This window comes from Pagrus major, chromosome 13, assembly GCF_040436345.1.
Source record: "Pagrus major chromosome 13, Pma_NU_1.0".
NCBI lineage: Eukaryota > Metazoa > Chordata > Actinopteri > Spariformes > Sparidae > Pagrus > Pagrus major.
Window position 1 is genome coordinate 2101425 of NC_133227.1, and position 12925 is coordinate 2114349.

Consider the following 12925-nt stretch of genomic DNA (forward strand, 5'->3'; position numbering starts at 1 on the left):
GTAAAAACAACCAAGCTACACATAAGATGCCTGACTGATTGTGATTAGCTCGGTAGCTCTGGGAGAAAGAGCTGCAGGCTGAAAGCTGCGTCTGGTGGCTCACCTAAGCAAGAGATATTGAAAGAGCTGTAACGGGGCAAAGCAGTATGTACCTATGATGACAGGCTTTTGGCAAAGGAGCTTTTTTAATCAACTCCTCCTTGATTTGTGATTACATTTTAGAGGTATTTCACTGCTTAAAATCTTACAAACTGCAGCTTTATTCGAGGGCTTAATGAGAAAAGACACAGATACAGTAAAGAAGAAGAGAGGGCGGTGAGGGTGGAGTTTGTATGGAGCAGTTTGTGTGGTGCGTCTCTGTAAGCCCAGAGTGGGGTTGTGCCTGGTCCTATACACGGGTGGTGGAGTGTTGGTGTGGCAGGGCATTGTTGCTGTGGCTGGGGACAGGTGTAGTGGAGGGGGCCGGGACGGGGGGATAAGTGTTGAAGGGGTGGAGGGGCTGCATGCTGCTGATGGTGCTGGGGATCATGGTGATGGTATTGGCCGTCATCAGCGGCACGTCCTCCGGCGCTCGCCGCAGGGCCAGCGTGTAGTCGGGTGGGCACACGGGAGGCCGCAGGGGTTCCAGGTCGCCGTGGATGCCGCGGGACGGTAGAGGTGTGCCGTGATCCAGCTCCGCTCTCTGCTGCTTCAGCTGCAGTGACATCAGCTCCTCCTCCTGACTCAGCGCCAGGTCATTGTGCGGCGGGGCCCCTACCACTCCCATGCCGACTCCCATTCCCATTGTCGTGCCACGTTGCGGGGACAGTCGGCGGTGGCGTCTCTGCATGAGTTCATGGCGCTTATCCCGTTTGTAGTAAAGTGCGGCAAAGGCCAGCACGTTGAGGAAAAGAAGCGAGGCGCCCACAGCTACTGTCACACTCAGCTCGGTGGAGTAGTCCCTAGTCTCATCGGGGAAGGGAGAGTAGCGGGGTCTCTCTGAACTATCGGGGTCAGGCTCGGGTGGGTAGGTGGACATTACAGGGCGTGTGGAGGTGTTGGGGCGGGGTTTGGAGCCTCCGGGCGGCAGTGGAGTCGTGATGGGGATTGGCATGAATTTGTGGAGGCTGTGAAGATGTGGCACGAGCTCCAGCCAGAAGGCCACCTTGTTGGCCCGGTAGTTGTCTCTGACGCGAGGCTTCAGGCCGATATGCAAGTACTGCTTGTCTTTGGAGCTGAACTTGGTCCAGATGACCTCCTCAAAGCGGTTGGGCTTGGTGTGGATGAAGGTGGTGTCCTGAGGAACTGGCAGGTTTGGATCCCTGGGAGAGAGAATATAACAGAATCAGACAATTTTTAGGTTAATAATTATTAATCATTATACTATTAAAGGTCTAGTGTGTAGGATTCAGTGGCATCTAACATGTGGTTGCAGGTTGCAACCAACTGGACACCCCTTGTCTCACCGCCCTCTACTGTGGCCACTAAAAACGCTAAACGCCCTCTCTAGACCTACTAGGGGTGTCACAATGTTCCAAATCCACTTTTGAATTTGACTTTTTAAGGTCACATTTTGATTAATTTTTTGGCATCTGGGAGCTCGGAGCACCGAGTGAGTGTTGGTGTTAATATCGCTATCATGGGGCTTTGGATCTGGATGGGGAGGGGCTAGCTTTTAGCATGCTAACTTTAGTAGATATCTCTGCAACTCAAGTTTCTCAAATCTGTTCCAACTAAACCCTCTTCCCGAACAAATCACTAAAGGATCTCTGAAACATCCCTGACGTAATGTGAGTTACCTTCAAACCAGCAAGTTGATTGTCTTGGTGCATGCAGAATAAGTGTCCGGAAAAACAGCAGCAATCCAATATGCCAAAACACAAGAGCTGTTTTGCTATTTGAGGTGAGCACGCGTGCAGAAATCTAATTCGGATATTGGCAGGAAGAACACCTTTTGAAAGAGCAGGTGCTGTATGTCACAGTGCAACCCAGTCCCAACCCAGATGTTTAGACTCACATGTTTAAAAGCTCAAGAAATGGTCATTATACTAACCCTGTCTTTGCAAAGTTGGTCCAGTATGTCATGACTACAGCACTGAGCATGACATCGTTCTTGGAGAAGTTACAGGGAAATAGGTCAGTGGCTCCCACCATGGGAATCCCAAACACGTAGGGGAGCTCGTCTCCGTGGGCTGCGTCTGCCCATTCTGGCCTAGCCTCGGTCTGACAGTGGTGGTGGAAGGTATAGAAAAAGACTGGCGATTGGAACTCAGCGTGCAGCTTGGCAGTGGCGACAGCCGGGGCCACCCACTGATGGTCCGTGAACAGAGCCAGGAGGGTCTTCCTACGCATGTCGCTGTTGTCCCTGTCAGCCCAGTCTGTGTACATGAACTTTATGGTCTCTCTGAGGATATCTTTACCTTGGAAGAAACAAAATGTAAGTTAGTATGAAAGCAGAGATAAAGTGAGTGGTTACCTGCAACATTAGGTGGAAGAATTCAAGTCGAGTATGAATGTTCCACTGCGCAGGAACACTCAAAAACACAATTTACTTTGAATCTATTTTTATACTGCAAAATCAATTTATCCTATGCTACATTCGTGTAAGTTCCAACTAAACAGCTGTTTACAGAGGGGAGAAAATGTCACAAGGCAAGGACAGCAAGATGAAGACGGACAAAGCAGGCTAGTTTTTGGTAGCTGTGCTTACTCGCCTCCTTTCAGCAAAGCATGAATCTTCTATTTAGACCTGGATGCCGCAGTGCCACTCAGTGTTGCCTTCAATTTTGCCCAGTGGCAAAACCGTTATTAAATACTAGGCTCTACTGTGCTGCCAGGTGAGAAATTCTCATTGGACTGCATAGGCGCCACCTTTGCATTCTGTATCTAGGTTTTCTTCTCAGTCTAGTGCACAATACAACCTATCCCTGCAAAAAAGAATCTCCTACAGTAAAAAGAAAAACGCAACAATGCTTATCGATCAACCTGCTGCGCTTCTTTATTAATTTTACCTCCATTTAGTTTTGACAAAGCAGTATTCTATAACCGTGAGTCGAATGCAAACATATAGTTTATCAGATTTTTTAAGTTTGTCTGTATTAATCTTCTGTTATCACAGAATTTTCCCTCAGGTTCTTTATTAATGTGTGGATGTGTAGCTCAACACAAGTCTCCTGATTTTCGGTGGCCAACTTTGCACCTGGCTGGGGGCTACAGAACAAATCTAGCCTCTGGGCTAATTCTGATATATTTACAGTAATGTTCATTAATATGCACTGTCCCTGAGAAATAAACTGAATATAATAATAAAAAAAAAGCAAAACTTTTTCAAATGACAATGGTCAGCAGTAAACATGCTAGCGGATTAGATTGCTAGCTGTAGTGCTGATTTGGCTAACCCTGATCCTCACGTGGAGTAAGGTCGTCGTGATACTACAATTTTAAACTTTAAAAAAAACAATACTTGTTGTCAAACCTTTTTTGGTACCATGGCAAAAAGAAAAAAAATAAGTCTTTTTTTTTTATTTTATAGCTCCGGAACTTTTGATACTAAGGTATCGAGTTGGATATTGTATTGTTTCAAATATGCGGAAACGGTATCAATATTTTTGACAAACTTATTCTAGCTGTGTTGGAAAGTAACTAATTACTTTTACTCTTCGTTTAGAACAAACTTGAGGTACCTGTAATTCACTGGAGTAGTTCCATTTTACGCAGCTTCTGACTTCTGCCTCACCAGAATTCAAAGGGAAGTACTACACTGGGTACTTCACTACATTGTTTTGATGGTTATATATTTATACTGTTACTTAACAAATAAGACATAAAACATATGTAAATCTACCGTAAGCCCATGCAGACTGGGCATAGTTGTATGCATGACAAAGTAATAAAAATGTCCTTCATGTGTATGATGAGATTATAAAATTCTGTGCATTTAAAACATTTACAACTAGCTCCACTAAAACCAAGTCAAACAGTCAAATGTGACTTTCATATTAATGCATCAGTAAAATTTTATCCAATAATTTAATAATTTATCCAGTTGAGTTTTACTTTTCATATATTTAGTGAATCTCGCTAATAAGTAAAATAATGTCTTTACTTAAATAAAGTATCTAAGTGCTTCTGACTTTGTTGCAGTTTGAACATTATTTAAAATACTTGTCAGTGCTGTAGAAGCCAACAACATGTGGAAAGTTAAAGACTGAGTTATAAACCATCTGATATTAAGGTAAAATAGGATCGAATCTGACCGTCAGGATATCCATACAGATTGTCCACAAAGTTAGAGATGGTGTAGTCAAACGAGGCAGCTGTTATCCCATCTTCTCCTTCACTGTCATCCACAAACTTCAGGCCCTCTCCCTGGTTGACACCTAGCAATATGTCGTAGTTCAGGAACTCGCCCTGGTGTCACAACAAACACACACAGCATGACATGACAGCACAGGGCAGTATTCACAAAGCAAAAGCAAGTGACTAATCATCAGAAACAATGCAGTTCGGACCTGCTGCATGAGGATCTCGGGGTCATCGGGCACCACGTCCCCGTCTACCACAGGTCCGAAAGCAATGTGGTAGCGTGCAGGCTGGATGTCTTGGTCCACTAGCTCTCGGAAACTCTTCCTCCTCAGGCAGTCCACCAACTCAGCCATGTCTCCCAGAGAGCAGCCAACCTTCTTTGCCAGGATCTTGGTGTACATCACGGGTCGGTAGTTGACTGCCCAGCTGGAGATGGCCGAGCCACTCTGAGCGATGGCCCTCTGGAACAAGCCTACACAAAGCAGGACAATACGTTTATAGCAGATATAGCTTCATATCACAAATTCTCTCTCAGTGCAGCACTGTCTTTTTTTTCCCTCTCTGACACACTTTTGCTCGCAGCTGATGGGGCCTTCAAGGCCTCACAGTGTGAGCTCAATAATGCATATGCTGGAGGAGGAGCAACTGTAGAGTATTACATACGAAGCAAGATGAAGTAGATATTCTGCTGCTTTTCACAGCCGCAGAAAATCTTTATTAAGATCAGGGAAGGAAAATGAAGCGCTTCCATTATGTACATACAAAGAGGGACAGCGGCAAGAAAAATGGTGACAACTCTACGGCGAGCAGCGGGCTGATGACCGCTATGGAAGAAGCGAGAAAGACAGAGGGAGAAAGAAAACTGCTCGCACTGTTGCACCGCTGCACTGTTATGTAAAGTGGCTTGCTGTCCCTCTGTTTTATCTGCAGATTCTGTCATTAATAATTAAGCCCCCCCATATTCTGCATGTGCCCCACCCCCGCTCCTCTCCCTGTGAAATCAATTAAGAAGCCTCTCAGCTGCAGCTCTAGCTCTACCCCTCATCTCATCTCTCCTCTGCACACACACACACACACACACACGCCCGCGCGTGCAGAGTACCTTTAAAAAACGCTTCGCCCTCCGACTTTTTCTGAGCTTTGTGGTTTTACAGCCTGACTTCAAAATGGAGTAGAAGAGGATTTTTTGCCACAAAACTTTGCATAACAACCCATAATGCAAATGTGGATGTTCAACTTTCATTTTATGACATTGCACCAACAGCTTTGCAGCTTCGGTACTTTCGATACTATTGAATGCAGATAGAAAAGGTATCGAAGCATTGATACTTTTGACAGCCTTTAAACAAAGTCTGCGAGAGACGGAAACCCAGAGTGTTATTTTAATACGAGCCGTGTGAGTATTCGTCTTTGGACAGCAGACAACACACATTAGCTGGCAACTTGTCAACAACTAACAACTTGGCCAATACCACCCAATTATTGAAATGCTTTTCCATGTCCTCCTGAATGTTTTCCAACTCTTGATAGACAAAAAGATGTGTGTGTGTTCCCATGCAGACACAGATGAAAAAATGTTTTAATTTTATCTGTCCAAGCTCAGTTCGTCAGTGTGAAGGTGAACAGATAATCAGTAATAACATAATCTGAATTCTTGGTAAAATATAAAGCGCTGTTCACATTCTCAGCTCTACCTGCCAACCGAGATCAGAGGATTAGTTATCAAACATCTGGTGGGTATTTTAGACATCTGCCATTCAAAAAAAAACAAAAGAAAGAAAGAACCGTCCTTATTGAGTAGTATGCCATAGTATATTATTCCTCCATTTTTCTTTAAAATGGAGGAATAAATATCTAAATTATGACATGAAACCCCCCCATTAAATAACCACTTTGTGTATAATACAGCAGGTAAGGGCATCTCAAAGTTGCCAGTTGACATAGTGACGCAACACGTTTTTCCAGATGCACCGCAGTCAGTCACAAAAACTATGTGTACTGGGAAGCTAGCTGTCCCACACATCAATACTTTATCTGCAGTGAAAAAATGCCAACTAAGTGTCATCTCGAGACAAAGCATCCTTGGTAGCCAGCAAAAATATTGAATACTTCATGTGGTCTCAGAGACGTAACTAAAAAACAGAATCAGTTCATGATGTCATATGTGTGTGTTTTTGGCATTTAACCAGAAACCATGTGGCTGGGGAGTGCTTTTGTATTTATATTAAAAGGAGGGAGTGTTTTCAATAAAACCTCTTAAATTAAATTTTGCACCAGTGGCATCTGCCTACAGCAATAACCTCGAACATCTGAACTCAATCATATGAGTTATTTCGCTCTTAGAAACCCAAATGGCAAGATTACTAGAGGAACAGTGAACTGCCCATCTATAACAAGGATGGAATTATTTTAAAATAGTGGCCAGACCAAAGGCTATATGTTAAAGGTGCAATACGTAAGAATTTTAGTACTGACTAAAATTATCAACAGAATGTGAATGAATAACGGTTTTGACATCATGACGTGTATGTATTGTGTTGCAGAGATATCTACTGAAGTTAACATGCTAACCAGCTAGCACCAGCTAGCTCCTTTGGTAGCAGTGCATAAAACATCACTCCTCTGGTGGAGGAACTCCCAGTCTGGACTGCTAGTGGCACAGCTAACTAAGCTAACTAGCTGCTACAGTTGGCAGCAGTCAGCAATTGATCAGGTTATATGCTGCCCCCTATTTGTTTTGACCAGTAGCTAATTCTTACATATTGCACCTTTTAGTAACAAACTATATATATATATATATATATATATATATATATATACACATACATACATACATATATATATATATATATATATATATATGTACACATACATACATACATACATATATAGATAGACATAGATAGAGTATCCAGTATGGATTGACAATTCTGTGAGTGCAGTCCAGTGATCTTAGTCCCTCGTGGAGTGATGTTATTTGGGATTATTACAGGGCTCGTGTCCCAAGGTGAGTAATGATTTTATGGCAAATGACCCATGGTTTTCATCCATCTGTCGACTCTAGCACTGTCCAGATTGACAATCTTTTTCTTTCAAATAACTGCGTCTGTGCAGTTTGTAAAAAAAAAAATAAATTACTCATTTGTTTCAAATAGTGAATGACTCATTTCTAAACATTGCATCTTTTCACTTGTGGGAATAATATTGCCATATTTTTTATCTGGTTTAGGCTGTTCATTAAAATCACTAACATGGTCTTTAAAGAAATACACTACCCACACTGTCCTGAAATGTTAATCCTATTTGAGCGGGGTAAATGCCTATGAATGTGACAATGACAGTGAAAGAACTTTACCCTCAGAGTGGTGGGAGAGGATGAGGAGGTTCACACAGGCGGCACCAGCTCCTGAGCCAAAGATGGTGATTCTCTCTGGGTCTCCTCCAAAGTGGCCAATGTTTTCATTGAGCCAGCGCAGGGCCTGGATCTGGTCCAACAAGCCATAGTTCCCCTTAGCAGACTGGTCCCCTGTGCTCAGAAACCCTGCAGGGTAAATTAGAACAAACACAGAGAGGAAAAGAGAAAGAAAATACAGATTATGTGAGGAGAGAGGAGCAGGGCAGAAATTCAGGGGCGCGGGATAACATAATGTGCATTGACTGCCTTTTTTAAAAAAAAAACAGATATCCCACAAAACCCGAAGATAGCATCCTGTCATTGTCAGGAACTTCTCAGCCTCAAACTCAGAGATTTCATTCAGAAAGCTTTGCCAAATTACTCATTTTTAATACCCACGCTGGAAATACAACACAGTTAAGAGAACTAACTTGTCAGCAGAGAGAGGAGGAGAGCTACAGAAGGCATGTTTCACCTAGTTCCAGGACGCACATTTACACAGTAGGTGCACACCCACAACAAGATCAAATAAACTTAACAAAATGTCGCACACACACACACACACACACACACACACACACACACACACACACACACACACACACACACAGTTTGGATGACTTAGAAACAAAAAAAAAAATAACAAACATCTAAAATGCTTTTGGTTAACTGCTGACTCCTCAGATTTTTGGAGATTTATGCCATCTCTTGATTTTAATGGAACTAGATGGCACTCTTTTCAGAAATCGTGACCCGATTACTGAAGATAATCCAGACCTTGTTGTGAGTACTGTCATGTGGGGACTATTTCCCTTCTATCGAAACCTCATCCACTGCGCAGATGGAAGTGTGCATCTAATCACAGACAAGAGCCTATAGCTAACTAAGCTGGCAAAACGTTACAGCCCAGCCGAGGAGACCGCCATTGATTGACGTCCTGCACTGTTATGGACATAAGTCTCTTGTCCATGAGTAGATGTCCATGACCGATATCTACAAAACCTGGCAACTCACACCAAAACAATCCAAATGGATAAATAGCACCACAGGTAAGAAAAATTAAGGGTGTAGTGTCCCTTTAAGATTTTGGCCATATCAAACCCAATGTTTGATGTCATTAGTCATCTCACTATTGTCAGTGGCGAGGTCCGGCATTCCTGCAATGAATTTGAATGGTGTTCAAATGGTGATCCCATGAATTTTGTGGTGTTAGTGTAAGTATACTGTAGCTATAGCCATTGCATGTCTTCTGTTGGATTTCTGACAGAGTAGGAGCTCAAAGTGAGTGTTATCACCAGTACCCTCAGGTCTGGCCAAACCAGCCTGGAATTTTTAAGGATCATTGCAAACTTGATAGCAAACAAGTAGAGCCCGGAAACCAAAACAATGAGCTTATAAGCGCTTAAGACCTCTTCAGAGTCGGGTGATTTAACATTAAAAACACTGGCAATAGAAGCTTTAAGGAGGCCGAATCTCTTTTCTTGTCTCTAACGTTAATTTGTGTGAGTGGAGAAGAGTGCATATTAAACAGCTGGTACACAACACTTCTTTATAAACCAACAACCCCATCCACCGACTTGTTTGCCATTTAGCTGCGTTATACAGTGATTCAGTCTGTGTGGTTTGAGCTGAATAGCTATTGAAAACACCACCTAAGGCTTTATACAGTGGAACTATGTCTATATGTCACCTAAATGAGCATATCGGTCGGACAATAAATGTTTACTTTGGCAGGGATATGTACACTATAACACACAAGGTATACCACTATACACAAGGCCCTGTCTCCCTATAGCATAAACACACATTGTGTGAATACCGTCAAGTGAGCGTAGTTCAGTAAGTCTTCTTCTGTGCTCATTGATAAAGACACGTATAAATGACTGAGTTAAGGCGTGTATATTTTAAAGGGCAGGTAGAGTGAACAGGACAGCCATAAAGGAACAGTACAGGGAGTACACAGAGACAGATGGTGAAAGAGGACAGTCAGCGCGTTCTCAAGTGTGTTCAACAGCAAATTAAGTTTTATTGTCGATGATAATAATGTAAGTGATGGTGACGATGATGGTGGTGGTGATGATAACCTGCCAAATTGACCTTTCTACAGCAGTCAGTGTGACACACACATGTCTCATCCCACACTCCTCACTGTGCTGTTAACAACACTTTGAGCCTGGAGTGTTTTGGGTGGGTTCACATGACTTAATAATGATTCATAATACACAGTGTTGTCCGAATTATTTGAGGAATATATTTCTTATCGTTACGTCATAGGTTACTCGCTGTGGTGTACATACAGACAATAGGTGCACCACAGGCAATAATGAAAAAAAGCCAACATGTTTCGACCATTGGGTCTTCATCAGGGCTTCAAACAAACAAAAACCTACCTATATAGTGGCCGCAGCCAATGGGAGGCTTGTGTCTTTATTTTGTATAGGTTTACATCAGTTTTAGCTAACTGCATTTTGTAAAAAAGTTAAGCCTACACCTATTCCCCTCAGTTAAGAACAAAGAATATGACATAAAAAAACACATTAAAGATAAAAAAAGGATAAAAAAATAAATAATACATTTCTGACTGCCAAAAATAACTGCCCAGAAATAGAAGGGAATGAAAAAATGACTTCAACTGCAAGTAACATTATTGCTTTGTGCTTCTGTGCTACACCGCCATCATAGTGTACAGCAAGAATGAAATCTTAGATTAATGTAAAGCTCCAGCCAAATGTGCCTGTGCCTTCGTCTGGATGTCCACATCAGGAAGAAAACACCACGTTTTCCTGCTGGTCTTCAGAAGCAGCTACCTAGGTGTTGTATTACGGCGGCCGGGTTCGCTCATATTCTTTTACATTATCTCTGAATCACAACTAGATTATCTTTTTATCTCGAGAGGCCAAATTAATGCTTTAGTAAAGTCTGATACTTGCACAACCTGCAACCGCAAACAGCGACCCAGTCTTGAGAAAACAATAATCTTTTTTCTTACCTAATGATAATGAGATAATGATCATGAGAAACCACTGCTCGATTAAATTGTGATCTAGAGATAATAGGATTGCCTAAATTATAAGAAACCGCAGCTGCTCTCAGCGTCCATAGGGCAGTGTTTAGTGTCGAATGGATTATTAAAAACATCTTGTTACTTTAATATCACTGTTGTAGCAGAAACATTACCTTGAAAGGATTACTCCTGGTAATCAGGATATAGTTTGCATGTTACTGTGTAATAGTATTATCGTTAGATCATCCTAGCAATTGACTGGCTCTTAGCCTGACGTGACTTTGACCTGGTAACGTATCAGCGCTGACCTGTGCCGCTTATCAAAACCATAGGCATGTGGAAGCGTCTGCTCTGCCCGGACGAGTGCTGAGCTGCCCGCCACAGTTGCCTGGCAACTGTCCAGAGCTTCAGGCAAAATGATATGGACAGACACTCACAAAAGCACTTGCATACACACATTCGAGCACTTCCATATTCAAGTACACAATCAGGTCCATGCATGCGCACAGTGTATCAACTAGCATGGTAGCCTGAGCTAGCGCCTCCTGTCGCTCTCGTTGCAAGGGCAACATGAAGAGAGGAAATGTGGTTTATCTTACACCATTGAAGATAAGTCAAACAAGTTCTCCTCTCTTTCTCTTTCACTAAGTTTTCTTTCTGATCCCCCCCATCTGCTGAGTTGGGCTTCCTACTGACTTTAGCGCTGAGAGCAGCAGTTTATGAGGCTGAACTCATGCATATTCAACACTTGCTTTAGGTAACGGCCAAGGAACTGTGAGGAGAGTCATCAACCTCTAAGTAAAGATACAGGCTGAAGACAGTGAAAAGAATGGTTGACAGAAAACAGTGAGGGAAATTTGAAATATTTACAGTGCATTTGATTGCGCAGAGTGTCCTATAAAAAGTCTCTCGAGAACGTCTGATAATAACTGCGGCTTCTTCTCACATATCTTCTTCCTGTAATTGTTAGAAAATCTTTCAAAAAGCATATTTTACGAAATCTAGAAAGCTTAATGCCACTGAATGCACAAAATGGTCAGTGCACTTAGTGCTTCTCCACACTGATAAGATGAGTCATGGTAAAAGCCATTATCCCTTATTGATATAGCATTGCATCTACGTGATGATGTATTTCCGCATGATGTCCTCCCTGATGCAGGAAGGATGTATGAATGTAGAGAAACATATCAGGAGGATTTTCTTTATTTGGCAAAAAGGCAGCAGCTCCACATCAAGAGGATGTTTTCAGCATTTTGTGCAGTATTTTTAGTGTACTATATTGAACAACTTTATTCAGTACTCCCACTATTGTCAACCATCTCAGTCAGTAAAAGCTTGCCTGCACCATTCACAAAGTCACAGCCCAGAACTGAAGCGTGGTCAGTCGTCTGGCTGTTTGGCTACTGGGATGGGAGCATGCATCTGCAGAGTAAATTTTAGGACTGAGGAGGACGACTGCAGTGGGTCACTGAACATATTTCTGTGAACAGAGAAGAAAGAACAAGAGGAGAGGGGGAGGGGATGGCGGGGTGAGGTGAGAGTCAAAAAGATCTAAAAAAAAATTCAGAGACATCAGACAGGTATTAAAGTGAATATTGCCCAGAGCTACAGTCAGATCCCAAATGACAGAGAGGTGAAAGGAACATACTGAAGGACATATTATGTAATTTCACTGTGACGTCACACAGGGGTTGACGAGAGTTGTCAAAAATCAGAGGAAAGATGTTTTTTCCTTTTTATAGACACAGAAAAGGTGATTGCACAGAGGAAACAAAGCGATGTGTCTGTATACATGAGTCGCTAAATTAATCAAGAAAAAGTAGAGGCAGCATTACAAAAATGGAAATAAAACAGCAGATGGTGAACGTCTCCTGCACACTGAGGAATAAAGAATCTGTTCTGATGATTGGAATAAAGTGGATTTGATCATTCAGTGCTGTGTGGCAACCTTGGGGATTAACTGCTGTGTATGAATGCGGATGAATGTCACCTTTCTCTGTACTGTATGCAGTCTCTACTGATAATTTAATATCTTATTTTGGAAGATTATTGAAAGTTCTTCTGTCAATAAAAGAGCTGACTCTGGTGTACGAGTTATTCAATTTTCATAAAATGTGCAGTGTACTGGCACATTCTCACAGGAGTCTATGTGATCAAGCATGCAGTTTCAATTATCATGGCATTATATATACTGTATATCTATATATATCTTTGATTCAAATATCTGCTGCTGTACGTCACCT

General features: G+C 42.3%; 1 protein-coding gene across 2 annotated transcripts in view; it reads right to left on the reverse strand.

Annotated features, from left to right (window-relative positions):
* Positions 1–388: 388 nt before the first annotated feature.
* Positions 389–12925, reverse strand: part of nlgn2b (neuroligin 2b) — a 35614-nt gene continuing 23077 nt past the window's right edge. For both annotated transcript variants that reach the window (XM_073479483.1, XM_073479484.1), the window contains 5 exons: positions 7640–7825; positions 4491–4756; positions 4236–4389; positions 2033–2399; positions 389–1301 (listed from right to left, as the gene is read on the reverse strand). In XM_073479483.1, coding sequence (XP_073335584.1) covers positions 389–1301; positions 2033–2399; positions 4236–4389; positions 4491–4756; positions 7640–7825 — 1886 coding nt within the window. The remainder of the gene's footprint in view (positions 1302–2032; positions 2400–4235; positions 4390–4490; positions 4757–7639; positions 7826–12925) is intronic.